Source organism: Pelobates fuscus, chromosome 7 (genome assembly GCF_036172605.1).
Source record: "Pelobates fuscus isolate aPelFus1 chromosome 7, aPelFus1.pri, whole genome shotgun sequence".
NCBI classification, from domain to species: domain Eukaryota; kingdom Metazoa; phylum Chordata; class Amphibia; order Anura; family Pelobatidae; genus Pelobates; species Pelobates fuscus.
In genome coordinates this window covers 96,252,771-96,273,777 of record NC_086323.1, presented here as the reverse complement: position 1 = coordinate 96,273,777, position 21,007 = coordinate 96,252,771, and the positions used below count along the sequence as shown (strand labels likewise).

At 44.2% G+C, this 21,007-nt stretch overlaps 1 protein-coding gene across 2 annotated transcripts in view; it reads left to right on the top strand.

Annotated features, from left to right (window-relative positions):
* Window positions 1-21,007, top strand: part of PRKAR2A (protein kinase cAMP-dependent type II regulatory subunit alpha) — a 124,370-nt gene that overhangs the window by 42,416 nt on the left and 60,947 nt on the right. For both annotated transcript variants that reach the window (XM_063426232.1, XM_063426231.1), the window contains exon 2: window positions 16,722-16,757. In XM_063426232.1, the coding sequence (XP_063282302.1) occupies window positions 16,722-16,757 (36 nt within the window). The remainder of the gene's footprint in view (window positions 1-16,721; window positions 16,758-21,007) is intronic.

Here is a 21,007-nt window from a genome sequence, read left to right as displayed (position 1 = left end):
ACGAGAGATGCAAATTGCAGTTGAACGCAAACAGCCAGAAAATGCAAAAATTGCTTGTGTCATTAAGCGTAAGACAAGCTTCTGAAGCTGTGTCCTTAAGGGGTTAAGCTGTTAATAAATTAGGCTTTGCGTTGCCAAACAATCAAGTGATCTGCCAATAAGGATGCTCTAATATTTTTTTTTTTTTTTTTCCCCTATCCATTTAGTTTGATCCCCCTCCTCACACCTTATAAGCATAAAATAAAGAAAATTTAACTTTCCCTATATCTTTCACCGCACCAACCTATCAAATGCTGTGTCTCTGACCTTGGTTAAAATCTTCTTTGCACCAAAAACTTACTTGTTTTGTTGCTTAATATCCCTTAAAGATTTCAACTTTACTCTTTTTACTCTTACTTATGAAAGCAGTTCATTGAACTCCAACTCCACTACCTTGCTGTATTTCTTTATAACACAAGCTACTGTGTTATTAAAAAATACTCAGAGCAGCATTACCACTACAGCTCACTTTAGTGGTAATTATGCACGGTGTTGCTTGGCACCATTATCCTGTAAGGTAGAAGACCATTTTTCAATGGTTTGCCTTTTACTCGAGTCCTGTCGGGTGCTGAGCTTCCTTCTGTGCTTGCATAACGGAGTCCTATATCCTATACAGAGCTGCAGAAACCGGATGCTTATCCTGCTGGTCATTCATTGGAGCATCAGCTAGGCTTTCAATGCCAATGAAGAATCACCTGTGTAAGAAAAATGCACAGAATTTAAATTAGCTAGACTGGGACTCTAGTTCCATGACTGACACCTGCGTGCCCAATGCACTTTTCTAGCATTCCTATTGATAGACCACTAGTTAGATTGGTGTCCCCCTGGACTGTGTGTGGAAAGCATAATATATACTTGTATATTTAATAGACAGAGATATTCACCTGCTTTTTAGGTCTGCAGAGTGGGGCAGCTGTTTTATTCAAAGCTTATGTATAATTTATTTTGGAGGTCTACTTCCAACTAAAACATGCAGGCATTTAAAGGAAACTTGTTTTCCTGACACTATAGGGTCATTAGGTTTCCCCCCCCCCCCCCCCCCCATCCTCAGGGCCCCCCTCCTGCTGGGCTGAATGGGTTAAAACACCTTCAGCCATTTAACTTTCTCCAGCGCAGGGCTCCCTCAACGCTGATGACCTCTCCTTCCCCTGCCGACGTCCGATCTGAATGCGCATGCGCAGCAATTCAAAAAGCACCCATTTGGAATGCTTTCCTAAGGACGTCCAGCGTCTTCTCACTGTGATTTTTCACCGTGAGAATCGCGGAAGCGCCTCTAGCGGCTGTCAGTGAGACAGCCACTAGAGGCTGGATTAACCCACAGTGAAACATAGCAGTTTCTCTGAAACTATGTTTTCAGCTGCAGGGTTAAAACTAGAGTGACCTGGCACCCAGACCTCTTCATTGAGCTGAAGTGGTCTGGGTGCCTATAGTGGTCCTTTAATTGGGCATTTTTTTCATTGGGGTTATATCTTTTAAACGGCTGCAGATCTCGTCTGTTGCCTTTGCAAGCCCTCCCTTTCTATCCCCACCCAGACTATCTCAGGCTGTCGATGCACTTAATTGATGCTTCTTAAGGCAGTCTCTCCTGACTCTTGAGTTTAGCGGCACTGAGCTAAACAACCAGGAATTAGCAGGACCTGTTGTCTGTCATCCAGATGTGTTATAAACACAAAAAACAGGGACACACTCTACACACATAAAGCAGTTAAGCAAGCTTAAGTGGTTTAGGTGTTTGGAGTGTCCCTTTGTTGGAAAAGGAAAAGAAGGGTCTCTAAGACCTTGTGGTGATTTCACAGCCTTACACCCTTCAAGGCCTGACTAGTGATATTGTAAGGTGCTAACAACATTTTGATCTATTTCTATTCAGAGCTGTGTTGGAGTTAAAGGGACACTATAGTCACCAGAACAACTACAGCTTATTGTATTTGTTCTGGTGAGTATAATCATTCCTTTCAGGCTTTTTGCAGTAAACATTGCTTGTTTCAGAGAAAATGCAGTGTTTACATTAGAGCCTAGGGATACCTCCACTGGCCCCCTCCTCATAGGGGTACTAGAGGTGCTTCCTGGGGAATTGCTGCACAGTGATCAGCACTGCTATTCAGTGTATCCACCCTCTGCATGCAGACACTGAACCTTCCTTGTAGAAATGCATTGATTCAATTCATCTCTGAGGAGATTCTGATTGGCCAGAGCGTTGTTTGACTTGTGTGGGCTCTGCCCCTGATCTGCCTCATTGACGGTCTCAACCAATCCTATGGGAAAGCATTGTGATTGGCTCAGATAATTTCTTCTGATGATGTCAGCTGTAATCTTCAGATCAGGGCAGAGGCAGCCGCTTCAGGCAAGAATACAAGAAGATTTTACTATGTTTAGGTAAGGCAGGTTGGGGGAGGGGGCTTGATGGTAGTTTTAACACTGTAGGGTCAGGAATACATGTCTGTGTTCCTTTTAACAGTGGATTAGTCTTTTTTGCATGCGCAGCAAATGTACCAATCTGCATCTCCTCATAGAGATGCATTACATTAATCAGTCTCTATGATGAACATTGAGCGCCTCCATGCAGAGCTTGGAGAGACTGAACCACTGTGCTGCACGAGGTGCAGCAGTGACCCAGGATTCTCTAGTGGCCATCTGAGTGACGGTCACTAGAGGTGTTACTAAGCAGCAATGTAAACTCTGCCTTTTCGCGGAAAAGGCAGTGTTTACATTGAAACGCCTGCAGGGACAGACTATAGAGACCAGAACAACTACATCAAGCTGAAGAATTGCACTTTCACGTTGAAAATTACTGGCTCCTAACTTTTTAGCTGGCTCCTATATTCCAAACAAATTTGTCAAGCCCTGCTCTAATGTGAGTGTTTTCATACGGATGCTTTGGCCAGTACTTGCATATGAGAAGAATCTTATTAATTTCTACTCATTTAATTCCTTTAAAGGGATACTACAGTAACCCCCTATGCATTGTAAGGGTTCTGTGCTTACCCGGTTCCAACGTTGGGGCTCCGCCTCCTTTGATGTCACCTGACGTGGGGGCATTAATGCACATGTGCATGAAGCGTCACACACACACCTTAGGTGCTCCCCATTGGAAAGCATTTCTGCAATGTTTTCCTATGGAGAATTGACTGATGCTGGATGGCGTAATGCAGAGACCAAAAGTCGCCTAACCACCAGGAAGTGCCTCTAGTGTCTATCTGAAAGCCACTAGAGGCAGTCTTAACCCTTCAAGGTAATTATTGCAGTTTCTCAGAAACCTCAATAATTACCATTGCAGGGTTAAGAAGATGGGGAACTGCAGCCAGACCACTTAAATAAGCTGAAATGGTCTGGGTGCCTATAAGTATCTTTGTCTTCATGGCACCTCTGGCATGCAAGATTTTTATCATCCAAATAGCATTTGGAAAAACATATATATTACTTTTGCCAGCATTTGCAAATTGCAGGGTTTTTTTTTTTTGTTTTTTTTAAACGCTTTCCCAACCGCGGACGTACTAGGACCTCGGACATACCTAGTATGTCCACGGCATTCCTAATTACTTACCCGATTGCCTGCGTTCCTCTCGTTCTGGGAGGACTGTTGAACAGCCCAGACAGTCCCCCCTCTGCAAATTAGGCACCCACGGGCCATGTGATCGCTCTGAAAGATTGTGCATAGTGCTGCCTGCAGTGGGAATGCCTGAACTGACAGGCAGTCTCCCTGCATATGTGTAAAAAAATAAAATGTAAATTATATATATATGCTGATGAAAGCTCTGTAAGGGAGCTGAAACGTTGATGTTATTAAGAATAAAGATTATCCTTTGGAAAACCTTGGAGTGCTGGTATTTTTTCTGTATATAGTGCTTGGCTACCAGAGCACCGGGTATCATGATTTTTTCGAGTTGGAGTGCAAGGGTTTATTACTTTTATGTATAATATTATGTAGTTAATACATTGCTAAACACAAATACACACACCAGTCAAGCCATAAGACTTGCTTTTCCCACATAAATCTCACTTTAACAGTGCTCTCGCTGCTGCAAGGGATTCTGGGTAGGCATATGCAAATGAGCTCAACAAAGAACCACATTTTTGCCTCATAATTCCACTTTATACATGGATTCCTTTGAGTATGTCTGCTGTATACAAAACACAACTCAGGAAGAGGAGCAAAGCCAGTGAACTGGAGTGGTTTTGTTTAAGGTCTAGCATTACTCTGTACCAGTCACTAATTTCAAAGGATCTACCTATGTCCTTCTCCAAGCATTGGAAGGGGGCTTAAAGGGACACTATTGTCACCCAGGCCACTTCAGCTCAATGAATGGGTGCCAGGTCCCTCAGGTTTTAACCCTTCACATGTAAACATAGCAGTTTCACAGAAACTGCTATGTTTACATAGGAGGGTTAATCCAACCTCTAGTGGCTGTCTTCCTGACAGCCACTAGAGGCGCCTCTGACGCTAGATGCGAAATTCGCATCCAGCGTGCAGAACGTACGTAGGAAAGCATTGAGAAATGCTTTCCTATGGACTGTTAAGAAGCGCGCGAGGGGGCTCCGCTGATGTCGGTGGGGGAGGAGAGGTCACCGGCGCTGGATTAAGGTAAGCTGCTGAAGGGGATTCAACCCCTTCAGCGCCACGGAAGGGGGAGTCTGAGGGTGAGGGTCCTCCAAGGATGACAGTGTCAGGAAAACGGGTTTGTTTTCCTGACACTATAGTGATCCTTTAACTTCACATTTGTTTTTGTTTTTTTGTTTTTTATTTGTGGCTATTATCCCATATTAAGGATTTTTGTGATATTATAATCTTTATATAAGATTTTCCTGAAGTTGCTCTTCTTTTTCAAAGGGTTCCCCAAAATATTTTTGATAAAAAAAATTTTATTCCTTAATATACAAAAATATCTTTTTGCCTCAAATTATATTCTTGAACAAGAGCATGAAAGGATTGAATTTCTCCATTATTGAATATTATTGTTTTAAAACAGTAAAACCTATATAGGATATAGAATGCACACCATAACAATCTCAAAAAATTTTACATTTTATTATGTACAAAAAAGTACCAGAATGTAAACATATAAGAAAAAATGAATGTAAACAAAGTAACAGAAGTAAAGGCAGATACAATAAAATAATAGTAATAAATTACCACAAAAATCCTTACAAGCCTCAGACAGAAACACGAGTCACCAAACCCCCCCAACGTTTCGGCACCAACTGGCTGCCTTTATCAAGGGTACATGTATCCATGTTCAAATGTGTCTGCTTATAAAGCCCTCTTACAGCTGATGGCCATCAGCATAAGATTGTTACCAGCACAGGAAGTGACATCACCACCTCAAGTGCTGGCACAATATCCTGGTAATAGCATAGCAATATCAAATAAAACTATTTAAATGTACTGGAAACATATAAGGAGTAAAGAGACATGGGACCTAAACAGTAATAGCAGGTGTCAATATTCAAATAACCCGACTCTAAAGGCAATAAGTGTACTCACACTTTATCAAGCGACCAAAACCGCCATCTTGCTTGTTGGCAAAAAGTGGAAATACTCCACAGTCATCCTAATTGCCGCCACACGCGACGATGATCTGTGCATGCGCTGTTTAATGAGCACTGCGCATGCATGCAGTAACCTCCCGTCCGCGCATGCACATAACGGCAAACTGCCGCGCATGTGCATAGTAACTTCCTATTTGTGCATGCGCAATACTAAGCAGACAAGCTACAGTACCTCATCACTCTACAAGACCGCCCACACTTGTATATACTCGACAGTCATCATAGTTGCTGCCATGCGCGACGATAATCTGCGCATGCGCCCTTTAATGAGCACTGCGCATGCGTGCAGTAACCTCCCGTTCGCGCATGCGCAGCCCTTTAATAAGCACTGCGCATGCGTGCAGTAACCTCCCATTCGCGCATGCGCATAACGGCAAACTGCCGTGCATGCGCAAAGTAACATCTATTTGCGCATGCGCAATACCAAGCCAACAAACTGCAATACCTCATCACTCTAGAGGACCGCCCACTCTCGTGGACGAAAACAGTAAAACCTATCACAGCGATGATATTGTCAGTGAAAGTGAAGTTTTTTTCCATTTTTCACACACAAACTGAACTTTCACTGATGATATCATTGTTGTGATACGTTTTACTGTTTTGAAACACTAATATTTGTGTTCAGTAAAGTCTCCCGAGTATAACAGTACCCCCCATGTACAGGTTTTAAATTAGTTTTGAAAAATACAGGGTCAAATAAGGATTGATTTTCCTTTTTTTTTTTTTACATTTAAATTTGCCAGTTTGGTTATATTGCCTTTGAGAGTGTATGGTAGCCGAGGAATGAGAATTACCCCTATGATGGCATACCATTTGCAAAAGTAGACAACCCAAGGTATTGCAAATGGGGTATGTCCAGTCTTTTTTTTTTTTTAGTAGCCACTTAGTCACAAACACTGGCTAAAGTTGGCTTTCATAATAGGTTTTTTTTGCATTTTTAACACACAGCTATAAATGCTAACTTTTGTCCAGTGTTTGTGACTAAGTGGCTACTAAAATAGTCTGGACATACCCCATATTGAATACCCTGGTTGTCTACGTTAATGTACATGTAAGGTGTGATTCAGAGATTTATGACAGTTAAGTGTTTCAATGTCACTATTGATAAATTTAACCCCTTAAGGACGGAGCCAAATGTGCACGTTGTGAACGAAACAAAATGTCAACAAAACCTGGCATTTGCGCTATATGTCTGTCCAACCGTAATTCACCTCTTTCAAATGAAATGCACCCCCCCTTATTATATATCATTTTATTCAGGGGAAACAGGGCTTTCATTTAAAATCAAATATTTAGCTATGAAACATAATTTAATATGAAAAAGATGGGAGAAAATAAGACATTTTATTTTTTTTAGTTCTACATGAAATTTTTTTTTTTTTGTAAATATATTTTTATTGTCATTTTTATATTCAATGTGAGACTCACAGGTCTCAATCGCTGTAAACAACATACAAGTCGAGACTCGCAGGTCTCTTTAAGATTGGCAAAAACAAAGCACAACATGTGCTATAAAAATAGGTTGGAAGTGGAGCACGCAGGCCCCCAACAGTGGTGGACAAGCAGGTCCTAAGAAAGGTGAACCTTGGTTAAGTTTTTGATAAAACATTCGTGCGTCCCTCTGGGTTTAACTACATATGAGGTTGCCACTGGTAATTGTCATGGTGCTTAGATACAAAATGGATGTAGCTGCGGTTCATTGGATAAGGGGGTTGGGTAACCAAGTGTTCCAAACATCTCTAAGTCACCGTAGGTGAGCTTTATGTGTCTACGTGGCTGCCTGAGCCTTCGTACAGTAATCATACGTGTCTCCGTGCTGTCGGGGTATTAGCCTACGGCCTTAATGGGGGATGTGGGAAATGTTAAAGGGGGGGGGGGGGAATGAGGGAAATGAGGGGGTGGGGGGGGATTCTGAGGGTGGAGGGGGTATGAGCTCTGTGGTAGGTTGGGTAGGTGGGGTGGTGGGGTCAGTCCGTCCCGTCGTGTGAGTCTCCCGTTTCCAGGTGAGTGGTGAAGTCTGTCTGTATGGTGGATACTATCCAGTGTGTCCAGGTCTCCATATATTTCACAGTGGTATTAGTGGCCCCTGAGTGGAGTTCTTCTATAGCCCTGAGGTCCTCCATTTGGTTGAACCAGGCTCTTAGGGGTGGGGGTCTGTCCTGTCTCCAATATTGAGGGATGATCTGCTTTGCCACGTTGAGGATCCTAATTGTCAGGGATTTTTTATATCTAGATCTGGGTATTGTCGTGTGGTGTAGCAGCATCGCCGCTGGATCCAGCGGCGGTGGTGCATCTGACAGCCTCGACAAGATATCGTGGATAGACTTCCAGAATGGTGTAATCTTACGACAGTCCCACCATAGATGTAGTGTGGTGCCTGTAGCCTCTCCACATCTCCAACACAAGTCGGAGTGTGAGGGGTCTATGGCATGTAGTCTGTGTGGGGTGCGGTACCAGTGGCTCAATAGTTTAAATGCCGTCTCTTGCGTCTTCGAAAAGGTGGAGCAGTGGTGTGTTAGATAGCAAATTTTGTCCCATTCTGTCTCTGTAAATGTCCTCCCCAGGATCGTTTCCCATGTTCCCTTAAAGGCAGGAGTCTCTGTGGGGGTCTCCCTCTGTAGCAGTGAGTACAGGATAGAAATGCTATGGGGAAGGGGGTCTGGTTGGATACAGTAATCCTCGAAGGTGGTCGGTTCCCTAGCGTAGTTCAGTCCTCCGGGCAGTGAGTCGATATAGTTCGAAAGTTGTTTGTATTTGAAAGTTTGCATGAATGTGGGGTGTGTACGTTCCGTCAGTTGTGTGAGTGTTTTCCGTCCGTTGTGTGTGTGTATGTGGTGTAGTCTGGGGATTGGGTTGTGTATGAGGTCTCTGAAGGCCTTTGGATCCAGCCCGGGTGGGAAGTCTCGGTCATGGGTGAGTGGTAGTAAGGGTGAGGGGTATCGGGTGAGGCCATGTACCCGGGACGCTCTGTGCCATACCCGTAAGGTATGTTGTGCCAGAGAGGAGCATCCCCGGCCCAGGCCCCCTCCGGAGCACCATGGTAGGGTCGACACCGGCCCTGCTGTCTCCGTCTCTTCCACCGTTTTCCATTGTTTGTGGACGTTAGTCTTGGTCCAGTCTAGGACCCTCCGTAGGTGTCCTGCCGTGTAATATAGATAGAAGTCGGGGATGGCCAACCCCCCCCTCTCCTTAGGTAGAGTGAGGGTCTGGTACTTGAGACGTGGTCTCTTCCCGTTCCATATATATGCGCTAGTCAGCGTGCGTAAGGCAGTGAAGAATCTTTTAGGGATTGTTATAGGGAGTGTCTGGAATAAGTAGAGTAATCGTGGGAGAAGGTTCATTTTAATAACCTGAACCCTTCCCAGCCACGATATATGTGGGTGGGACCATTCGGCTAGTTCCCTTTTGAAAGTGTTCAGCATAGGGGAGAAGTTTTCTCTGTATATGTCTTCTTTCTGTCTAGTTAGCCATGTACCTAGGTATCGTATTTTATGTTCTGCCCATTGGAATGGGAAGCTGGGGCGGATGGGGGTAGTTCTGTTGTCAGGTAAGTCCACATTCAGTATGTGGGATTTGGAGTAATTTATTTTGAGGTTGGAGATGTGTCCGAATGTCTTGAAGGTTTGCAGAATGTTGGGGAGAGAGATCTCCGGTTTCGTGACGTAAAAGAGGAGGTCATCCGCGTATGCGGCCACCTTGTGGTGTGTGTCTCTTGTGCGTATGCCCGTTATGTCGTGGTGTTCCCTGATGGCTATCATAAAGGGTTCAAGGGCAAGGACGAAGAGCAGTGGGGAAAGTGGGCAGCCCTGACGGGTGCCGTTGTATATCGGAAATTCGTCCGTCAGTGCCCCGTTTACTATGACATGAGCCGTGGGCCCATCATACATGGCTGTGATCCAGTCCTGCATGTGGGGTCCCAGTCCTATTTGACCCAGGATCTGGAATAGGTACTCCCATCCCACTCTGTCGAAGGCCTTCTCCGCGTCCGTGGACAGAAGGAGAAGGCCTCCGGCGTCACAGGTCTTGTTGTGCATAAGGGCAAGGGTTCGAATGGTATTGTCTCGCGCTTCACGGTCTGTGACAAATCCGACTTGGTCGGGGTGTACCAGTGCGGGGATGTGCGGTTGCAGGCGACCGGCAAGCATCTTCGCCATCAATTTAATGTCGCAATTGATGAGGGAGATGGGCCTGTAGTTCCCGCAGTGCTCCACGTCCTTGCCCTCCTTTGGAATGATAGTAATGTGTGCTGTCAACGCCTGTTTGGGGAAATGGTGACCTTCTCTAATCGCGTTAAAGGAGGCCAGCATAGGTTGGTACAATTTATCTGCGAAGTGCTTGTAGTAGCAGAGAGGCAGACCGTCAGGGCCCGGACTCTTGCCAGGTTTAGTTCCTTTAATCGCCCTCGACAGCTCCTCAATTGAGAAGGGTTCATCAAGCTGGTCGGCCACCTGTTGATCTAGTGTGGGTAGTTTATGGGTCAGCAGATATTGTCGGATGGAGTCTTTTAGGTGGGCAGCCGCTATCTCCGACTTCGGTCGGGGAAGCGAGTAGAGTTCTGAGTAGTAGGTTTTTATCGTTTGCATGATTTCGGACGGCAGGCGGCGCGTCATTCCCTGTTTGTCTCGTATTTTATCGATGTATGTCATTTGGCGTCGTTTCGCCAGCATCCTGGCTAAGAGCTTGCCGCTCTTATTGCCGTGTAGGGAAAAAAAGGCCCTATGTCTAAGGGCTTCTCTATGGTGTTTGGACTGGATCAGGGAGGTCAGGTCTCGTCGCAGTTGTAGGAGTTGTGTGCGATGGGCTGGGGATTGTTTTTGTTTGTGAAGCGTGTCGTGTTTGTGTATGTCTGTTATGAGTTCTGTGATTCGGGCTTCCCGTTGTTTCTTGAGTTCTGCACCCTTTTGTATGAAGTGTCCCCGTATGACGCTTTTGTGTGCTTCCCATCTGATTGTCGGTGAGGTGTCCTCTGGTGCGTTGTCCTGAAAGTATTCGGTCAAAACTCTATCAAAGTGTGTGGTCATGTCTTGGCGTGATAGCAGGTATTCGTTCAGTCTCCATTTGGTTATTGCGGGTCTAAGAAGCGGGGATCGGAGGGTGATAAGGACTGGGGCGTGGTCTGACCAAGTCGCTACTCCTATCTTCGCGTCTCGTATTAAGGAGAGGTGATAGTGTGTGGTGAGAAAGTAGTCTATGCGAGTGTATGCCTGGTGGGGATGGGAGTAGAATGTGTAATCCCGTTCGTCCGGGTGATGTGCCCTCCAGCAGTCAATTAGTCTGTGTCTATTCAGTAAGGAGGTTATTGCTCTAAGGTGTTGTCTGGGGAGGTGGGAGGTGCCCGTGGAGCTGTCCCAGGTTGGGTCCATGGCAACGTTTAAGTCGCCCCCTATTATGAGGACCCCCTCTGTGAAAGCGTGAAGTTTCCGCAGAGTGCTTTTAAGGTAGCGGTGGTGTTTGTAGTTCAGTGCGTACAAAGTGGCAAAGGTGTAAAGGTGGTCGGATATTGTGCCTTTTACAAAGAGGTATCTCCCTTCCCTGTCGGTCATGCTTGCCTTCTCCACAAACGGTATTTTCTTATTAAACAGTATCGCCACCCCCCTGGATTTCCCCTCGTGGAAGTCACTGTAGTACCCTGTTGGGAAGTGATGGTTGGTCAGCTTGGGCCTGTCCCCATCTCTAAAGTGGGTCTCCTGTATCATTACTACGGATGCTTTCTGCGAGTGAAAGTCCCTCAGTGCCCCTGACCTTTTCTCCGGTTTGTTAAGCCCTTTGGCATTTATGGAGAGGACAGTGAGGTCGCACGGTAGTAGTGATCCGTCGGTCATCGTGGGGCGTGTGCACTTGTCTGTGTCGGGTCCAGTCAGTGCGTGTCGTAGGTCAGTCGGGCCGTCCGGTAGAGGAGGGAAAGGAGGGAGGGGGAAGGGGGGGGGAGGACAGGTATGGGGCTGGAAGGGGAAGGGAGTCTAGATGGGGAAAACTATGTACAGTGAACCAATCAGCCACTCGGTGGTGGCTGTTTAAAGGTCGAGCGTCGGGGGACAAGGAGTGGTGGGGTCCACCAGTGGTCCACCAAGTCCCGTCCACCTATCTGTGGGCGCTCTATTCCTATTGGGGAAAGCGGAGGAGGTCGAGGGTCTCCGTGCGAGTCCCGCCCGGGATTCCTGGGGTTGTGTGGCCTCCCGTGCCCTCACACCCCTGGCTCTCGTGTGTCGGGTCTCGCCTGGAACCGCCAACTCCCCTGCGGCTTCAAATGTGGGTGGTGGGTGAGTGATTGTTTCATCCTCGTCCTAAGCTCGTATCGGCCTGAGGCTCTTAGTGGGTAGGGTTTGTTTCGTTGGGCGTTTGGTTTTGGTGTGGCGTGTGGCCCGGTGGGCAAGTCGGTGAGCATCAACAAATAATAACAGTTGAAATGAACATATTAAGCAAGTATAACAATTTAAATGAACTTATGAAACAGGCATATTAAGCAATTTATCTACCTTAGAAAAAGTCCCGCTTCCCCATTCCTCGGGATTGTTTGCGGCTTTCCCATGCTACTCTACGGTTATAAGTACTGTTCTGTTCCCTGGTTTTGTGTGGAGGTTAGGATAGTATGCGACTCTCATGGTGTGGGTGGGAGGGGGTATCCCGTCTGTGATTTTAGCGATTGCCGTGGGTGGGTTCAGATTCCAAGTTTGCGTTCCTTAGTGTCTTGCACCCATCCCTAGGTCGAGGTAGGCCCTATACTCGTCCTCCGCCCTCAGGTTCTAGTGTTGAATTAACTCCCCTATTGCCATCAAGGAGGGGGGTCGTGCCCCGGGTGAACCGCACCAGCATCGGCCCCCGCCTCTGCTCCCCCACCGGTTCCTCACAGGGCGGTATTACCTCCGCGGTACGGTCCAGCCAGGGACGCCCCCCTCGTCCCTCCGCCAGGGGGGGGTTCGCTAAGGTCGACTTAGGTCGTGTGTCTGGACTAGGGGGTAGTGATGGTGGGCCGGTTAGGATTTGCTCGGATGTGAGCTACCTGTCTCTCACGGAGTTGTACCTCTAGCGGGGTCCCAGGCTGTTTCAGGGCATGTAGCTTCCCTCCCCCCCTCCCCCCCCCGTTACTTGTTGTAATGGGTCAAGTGGAGTCTAGTGGAACAAAAGAAAAAAGTCTTGTATGTGATGCATGGGTGATCTTAGTCTCTGAGTTCATGGAGCGTATTAAATACTTGCGGTTGAGATCAGAGGTAGAAATGTCTCTCGGCTTAAGAGGTTGCTCCTGATTGGCGTATGGTCTGGGCTCTGGTTCTCCGTTGTCTGCGGGGTTGTGAGACCGTTCCAGGGTGGAAGGAGTAGAATGCCATCGGGTCTGGCCATGTGAGCTGAATAGGCGGTAGTTGCAGTTCAGTAGTCAGGTCTGCTAGGTCCTCTGGGGTTCTCACCACAAATAGGCCGCTGGGAGTGGAAGCTTGTAGTCCTGAGGGATAAGTCCATCGGTAGCGTATTTTATTAGATTGTAGGACACGAGTCAGGGGTTTAAGTGTCCTTCTGTAGGCCAGTGTTGCTGGCGACAGGTCAGGGTACAGTTGTAGGGGTGTGCCGTTCAACAGGACCCGGTCTGTGTCTCGGGCCTGTCTCAGGATGTCCTCCTTTAGTTGGTAGCTCGCTAGGCAGCAGATTGTGTCTCTGGGAGGGGACTCCGGGGGCCCCTGGGTCTCAGGGCCCTGTGTGCCCGCACAAATTCGATGTGCGTGGTTTCAGGCCGTCCGAGGAGCCTGTTAAATAGTCCCGTGAGCGTTACGCGGATCGGAGTAGTCTGATCTAATTCTTCCGGAATCCCCCTAACCCGGATATTTTGTCTGCGTCCCCTATTGTCCAGGTCTTCGAGGTGCAGGGCCATCTGGCGTAGTTGTGCCTCATGTACCTTCAGGGTATTTGTAGTGGCGTTTTGTGTGGCAGTCAGATGGTCACTGTCCGCTTTTGGTGCAGGCCCTGCAGTTCTTCTCGGAGGGAGTGGAGCTCTGCCGTGATGGAGTTTCGGAGCTCAGAGTTCGCCTCCTTGAGGTCTGCCTTGGTGGGTAGTGCTCGGATTAAAGTCACCCAGTCCGGTGTGTGCTCTGGGTGGGGGTTGATGTCGGGGGTTTCCGTGCAGGGTTCTGTGTTTGGGGAGTGAGGGCGCGAGGCCCACGAGGTCCCGGAATCCGTCGAGGCCTGTGAAGCCAGGTCCGCCGGGGTTTTCAGGTATTTGTGCAATGTGGACGCCGGGGTGCCCTTGGTTGTGTCTGCGGGCTTACCAGCGTGTGATGAGCGGTGTGTTTTGCCCATTTTGTAGTTGTAGGGAGTGGATGGACGAGGATTCAAGATAAGCCTGCGGGGAGCTCTCAGGTTAAGCTGCCATTCCTCTCGGCCTCCAAGCCACGCCTCTACATGAAATTTTAACTGTCAATGTCATAATACTGTTTGCTTTTACTGCAATAAAATACACATATTTGTATTCAGCAAAGTCTCACGTGTAAAACAGTACCCCCTATGTACAGGTTTTATGGAGTTTTGGGAAGTTACAGGGTCAAATATAGCACGTTACATTTGAAATTGAAATTCGCCAGATTGGTTACGTTGCCTTTGGGACTTTATAGTAGCCCAGGAATGAAATTTACACCCATAATGGCATACCATTTGCAATAGTAGACAACCCAAGGTATTGCAAATGGGGTATGTCCAGTATTTTTTAGTAGACATTTGGTCACAGACACTGGCCAAAGTTAGCGTTGGTATTTGTTTGTGTGTGAAAAATGCAAAAAACGCCAATTTTGGCTAGTGTTTGTGACTAAGTGGCTACTATAAAGACTGGGCATACCCCGTTTGCAATACCTTGGGTTGTCTACTATTGCAAAGGGTATGCCATCATAGGGTAATTTTCATTCTTGGGCTACCATAGGGTCTCAAAGGCAAGGTACCCAATCTGGCAAATTTTAATGTGAAAAAAATGAAACACAAGCCTTATATTTGACGCTGTAACTTTTGAAAACACCATAAAAACCTGTACATGAGGGGTACTGTTGTACTCGGGAGACTTCGCTGAACACAAATATTTGTGTTTCAAAACAGTAAAAAGTATCCAAGCAATAATATCGTCTGTGTAAGTGCTGTTTTACTGGCGATCTCATCGTTGTAATACATTTTACTGTTTTGAAACACTAATATTTGTGTTCAGCGAAGTCTCCCGAGTAGAACAGTACTCCCTATGTACAGGTTTTATGATGTCTTGGAAAGCTATAGGGTTAAATATTGTGCTAGCAAATTAAATTCCCTTTACTTTCGGCATGGGTTGTCAGGCAGGTCCCGCTAATTGTAATTAATTAAGATACCTAATTATGTAAAAATATTACATAAATATATGTGTAGAATTAATATATAGTGACATATGTATATATTTATGTATATATATATATATATATATATATTATTTTGTTCTACGTGTTTTTTTGATATAAATATATATATTAATATCACAATACAGTTAGAACGAAATAAAACACATCTATATATTTTTTATTTATTTTATTTTGTAACGTATTTACATATTTTTTTATATTATATATAAATATATATAATTATATATATTTTTAATCAGCATCAGGCTACGTGTAATTTGATATTATATATATATATATATATATATATATATATATATATATATATAGTCAAAGGTGAAATAGGAGCACTCAAAAGGACTTTTTCGATGAATTTAATGTGGTAGAAAAAGTTTACAACCAAGTGTAACGCATATCAATCGACGTTTCGACCCCTAAGGGTCTTTTTCAATATAATATAAAAATACACCTAGACAGTGTACGTGTGTGTGTGTGTGTGTGTGTGTATATATATATATATATATATATATATACAGAAAAATGAAAAATCAAAATGCACTCACAGGTCTTCTTAAGTGGAACACTTAGTGCTTTATTGTTTCAAAACTGGTGTACAGAAATCAATCGACGTTTCGACCCTGCCGGGTCTTTTTCGATCTTGAAAAAGACCCGGCAGGGTCGAAACGTCGATTGATTTCTGTACACCAGTTTTGAAACAATAAAGCACTAAGTGTTCCACTTAAGAAGACCTGTGAGTGCATTTTGATTTTTCATTTTTCTGTATATATTTGACGCCAGCAATTTGCACCCAGGCATATTAAGACACGTTTATTGTCTTTGAGGAGAGTGCCAAGCTTTCACTTGTATATATATATATATATATATATATATATATATATATATATATATATATATATATATATATGATCTAAGTATATATTATTATTTTTTTACACTTTTAACTTTATTTTATTTCATTTTCAGCCAGCAGGGGGACCAGTCCCCCTGCTGGCAATACAGAAGCCAGCTATACCGGCCATGTGATTGTGAGGTCCTCGCAAGGACTTCACTCTCACATGGCCGGGGGGAAAGGAGGAGGAAGATCTGCCGCGGGGGGGCTCCCTGGGATTCCCCCCAACCGCGATCGCCGGCGTGGGACCGCCGGCGACCGGGTAAGTAAGGAAAGACCGGAGGACGTACTATTACGCCCTGCAGCGTTTAGAGCCACTTTAAAAAGGATGTAATAGAACGCCCTCCGGTCTTAAGGGGTTAAAAAATATATATATATATATTTTGAAACGGCAATGTCCTACTTGTACTTATAACCCAATAACTTGCAAAAGAAAAGCTAAGAACATGTTGACATATGGTATTTCTAAACTCAGGACAAAATTTAGAAACTGTTTAGCATGTTTTTTGGCAGTTACATTAGGTTTACTGGTTGCTATGGAAACGGTCACCTGAATGAAATGGCACTCTACTTTTCAGGAATTATTTCAACTTTCAATTTTTGTTTTCGTAATCAAGTAGTGACAGGAGGAAGTCAATCAATTTATATAGGAAAATTTTAAAAAGTATAGTTCTAGCAACAACCAGCTGTTATATTCTTAGAGATTTGTCCTAGTTCTAATGTGTGATTAATTGTTTTGTTGTGATATAAATGTCTCACTCAAATTGAGTCTGCAGACTGACCCTCCAATTAAGTGTGCATGCCACCAGCTTTTCATCAGTTATATGTAAATTTTGCTTTATCTCACAGCAAATGTTATAATTTTACTTCTTATTTTTCTTTTCTTTTTGCAGCACCAGTTATCAACAGATATAACCGAAGAGTATCGGGTAAGTTGAGCGAGAGTGGTGCAGGATATTAAAAGTTTAGTGGAAATGAGCAAATTGAAGTGTTCTATAATTGAGGATGAGCGAAGCTTAATAGCATGTGAAGGAGACGTTACTCATTTAGGAGTGTCTCAGATAAGTTCAATTTCATTTATGCCATTGCAGTGAGCAACTTCCTTAATTTGATGTCAACCATTAAGGCAGTCTTGATCCAAAGTCAGGCAGATTCATATTAACCATCAATCCAAGACACTTACTTTGACTTCTTATTGTTTGAGAGTGAGGCTCCTGTTTGGGACTAGTCTGATATAACTTGTAGATACATTGTACAGTTTGCAATAGCCCTGATACACTCAAAACAAGTATAATGGCAAAGATAAATAAGAACACTGTGGAACAACAATGTTCAGCTTATTTAATCTTGATTGCTAATATACCGTAATTACTCTGTATGCTCTTAAATAAGCCTGTAAATAGCAACAAATCTATGTCGATAACGCCTTCAAATAAGTATCACATGATTTATTTAGGTTTCATGTATCTGATATTGAATTATTTGATTTGTTAAAATCACGTGTCAACACATGCCATGATGCCAACACCCAAAACTTGCACATAAATGTTCTAGATACTGTGTAACATGCATAGTATAATTTTAAAAATCAAAGTACTCTGCAAATAAGGCTCTTAATTAAGAGTGAATACATTTGATAATATAATAGCTGCCACCAGACTGATGTGGGTCTCTCCCTCACTTCATATAAAATCATTCAATTAACAAAGTGAATGGAGTGGTTGTGTATACCTCCAGTGCATACACTGGGGTTATACACAGCCAGTCGGCTAACTTTATTAGTATAATGTCAAACCTAAAACCCTGAAAAAAACACTACCCTACCTAAAGAAAACAAAAGTTTTACAATCACAGCAAAGAATTATTTGGAAATGGTTCAGCTTTATTGTGACCTTGTTAAAGAATTCATTACTTGTTTTTCCAAGGCTAATGCAAAAGAAAAATACCCACTTGTTCTGTAGCTGCACAGTCCTGAGATTGTGATAACAGATGGAGTGACCTTTCATTCCAGCAAGGACTCTGATAAATTAAAAAGTACGTCAGTATCGCAGAAAGTCTTAAATCTATCACTAAGCCTGGCAAACGTGTATGCTCGTAGGCACCATAACCCTGTTTATTTACATTGTGCTAGTATAATACAGTTAAGTTAACAATTTGGACCTAGAGTACTTTGCATGTTGATGCCGAGTGTAAAATAAGTTCAGTTATGAATGTTTGAATGACAACCCCTGTGGTCTCAGGAAAATAGCCATATTTTCAACTGCAGGAGCAGCATCTGTATGCCAAACTCAAATTTTTTCGTTTGACCCTCCTTTTACATTTTATATACACACACAATATTATAAGTGCATTTTTATATCTATATATATAACTGTCACTTCTCAGAATTTTTTATTTTTAATATTCTTTTCTCATTTCTATATTTAAGAAATATGTGTGAGGTGTGCAAAATAATATTAAATGTAGGAATCCAAACCTTTATCCAGCAACTGGGCATTCTTCCTTGTTATAGACTCTGTCCTTTGCACCTGATAGCCTAGAGAAAGCATAAGAAGAGCAAGGAAACACTGTCACTGTTTCTCCTGTTCAGTTGCAGTGTTAGCCGTCAGTTTTCTAAATAGTTAACCATTTTTTTTCACAGTTGATATTGCAGTCCAGCTAGTTCCCTCTAGGGACAGTTGGAACACACATTTGGAATGAGGGAGGAGAAACCAACATAGTTTTTGATGTTTCTATTCTCTGACAGATGCAAAGAGGAGAGCTTTAAATGACTACTAAAGTTGAATCAGACTAGTCCATATCAATTAGGTGATCTAGGTGCAGAGGCCCTGTGCTTTAACCCCTTAAGGACACATGACATGTGTGACATGTCATGATTCCCTTTTATTCCAGAAGTTTGGTCCTTAAGGGGTTAAACCCTGCACTGTAAAAATTGCAGTTTTTAAGCACTGAACTCTTTACATTGCCGGGTTACATCCACTTTTAGTACCTGCCATACTGACCCCTTAAGGGGCCAGTCCTAACGACGGCGGACGACACAGAACTTCCACTCTGGCCTTCATACTTACCTCGCTGATCCCCTACCAGTGGTCGCAATCCTGGGGACTTCCTTACAGCCCAGGCAGTGCCCTTCCGGCAGATTCAGACCTCCTGGGTCATATGATTGTGGGTCATCGCGATCACATTGCTGGAATGACTGTCTTCAGCTCTGCCTGCAGGGCTGCTGCTTGGGATATCAGGCAGTACCCCATATGCCTGTAAAAAACATTTTTTTTTTTTTTTTTTTTTTTAAAGTTAAATATTTTTTTTTTTTTTTTTTAACCCAGTTTCTAAATAAAAGTAAAAGTACTTAGATCATATATGATCTTGGTCATGGAGGCAGATCCAGCCACAGCAGACACGTCATGGGGAAAAAAGTGACTAAAAACTCCTTTCCCTTGCAAACTGAGGGGGGCGGTTTCCTAAATAGTTAAACAGTATATAGTGTTAGTTATTCACAGGGCCGGATTAACGTAGGAGCTGATGGAGCTGCAGCTCCAGGCCCATGGAATAGGCCCATTTAAAAAAAAAAAAAAACACTACTCTTAGGTTTGCCACCTGGCTGGTATTTTACTGTCACAGCCGGTATTTGAGGCCGCCTGGCTGTGCAGGTATTGCAGTAATACCTGCAATACAAATGCAGGTATTTTTCTCAGTATAAACAGAGATTACTCTGCAATACCAGCACCGGCCAGTAGGGGTCACTGTGTGTGGAGAGAGGCAGGGATAGGAAGTTAGAGCATAGCCCTGCCTCCCTCTACTTCTCACTGATCCATGGGGAAGCAGCTACACGGCACAGAGAGTCCAGACAGCAGCTCAGGCAAGTGAGGGATGGGGGGGGGGGGGGGGGAGGCAGCAGGGAGACCTGGGGACACTGAGACACTAGGGGACACTGGGAGACCTGGGGCACTGAGATACTTGTGGACACTGGAACACATGGGGACACAGACACTAGGAGACACTGTGAGACATGGGGACGCTGAGAGACATAGGGAGACACTGAGACACTAGGGACACAGTGTGCCCATGTCCCCCAGCCAGTGTCCCTAGTGGCTCAGTGTCCACATGGATCCCAGTTTCCCCTAGTCTCTCTTTCCCTAGTGACTCGGAGTCCCCATGTCTCCCAGCCAGTGTCCCCATGTCTCCCAGTGTCCCCATGTCTATGTCTACAAGTGTCCCCTAGTCTCTCTGTGTCTGTGTCCCTAGTGACTATGGCCCCATTTCTCCCAGTGTCCCCAAATGTCTGTCACCCAGTGTCCCAGTGTCCCCGGGACACACTGAGGCATGGGCAAAGTAGATGGTGGGAACCGCACTCAATCCCAGCGGCCAAGGGTGCTCCGGATCAGGACCAGCAATCCCAGAATTATACACGAAAGAAGAAAGGACCACAGGCACTCCAAATTGAAACCGTATGCAGATTTATTAGGAAAAAATGCAACGCCAAGCAACGTTTCGACCAACAAAGGTCTTTTTCAAGCTGACACCACACAGTGAAAAATGTGCTTATATAGCAAACAAATAACAGGAAATCAATCCATGATTTAATTAACTAATTAACAAAAGTTGTTAATTGATACAGCCAAGAGATTTTTTTAAAAAAACATCTATCAGAAAAATATATAAAACAAACACAAGGGAAAATTCTTTATATCAAATACAAGATACATTAATATGTCAAACACCAATTTAAAAAAACCAATTGCATAATTGTATAAATAGCTAGGGATAGTATGAGGTATGTATAAGTAAATAGAAAACCCATGGAGACATCGAAGGTAAATAATTGTACCCAGATGTCTGCCCAGGTGGCTTACCCATAAGTGCCCAGGAGTAGAGGAGAAAAGGAACAGCCTCAAAATAAACAAAAAAAAAACGAAACAAACGAAAAAAATAATGTATTGGAGCCACCATCTTCTGGTTGCAGCTCACTTCCGGGTCTGTGGAACGCAAATGACGTCACTGGAACGCAAACGCGGCACTTCCTTGAAAACGGATCAGCATTAGGTCCAAAATAGTGTGACTTTGTGTCAAAACATATACACAGCACATAGGTAATGTGCAGGACCTGTCACAAGGACTCCATGTGATCCCTAGATCACTAAACAATGAACTTAAAAATATAATCATACATAATGCCTCA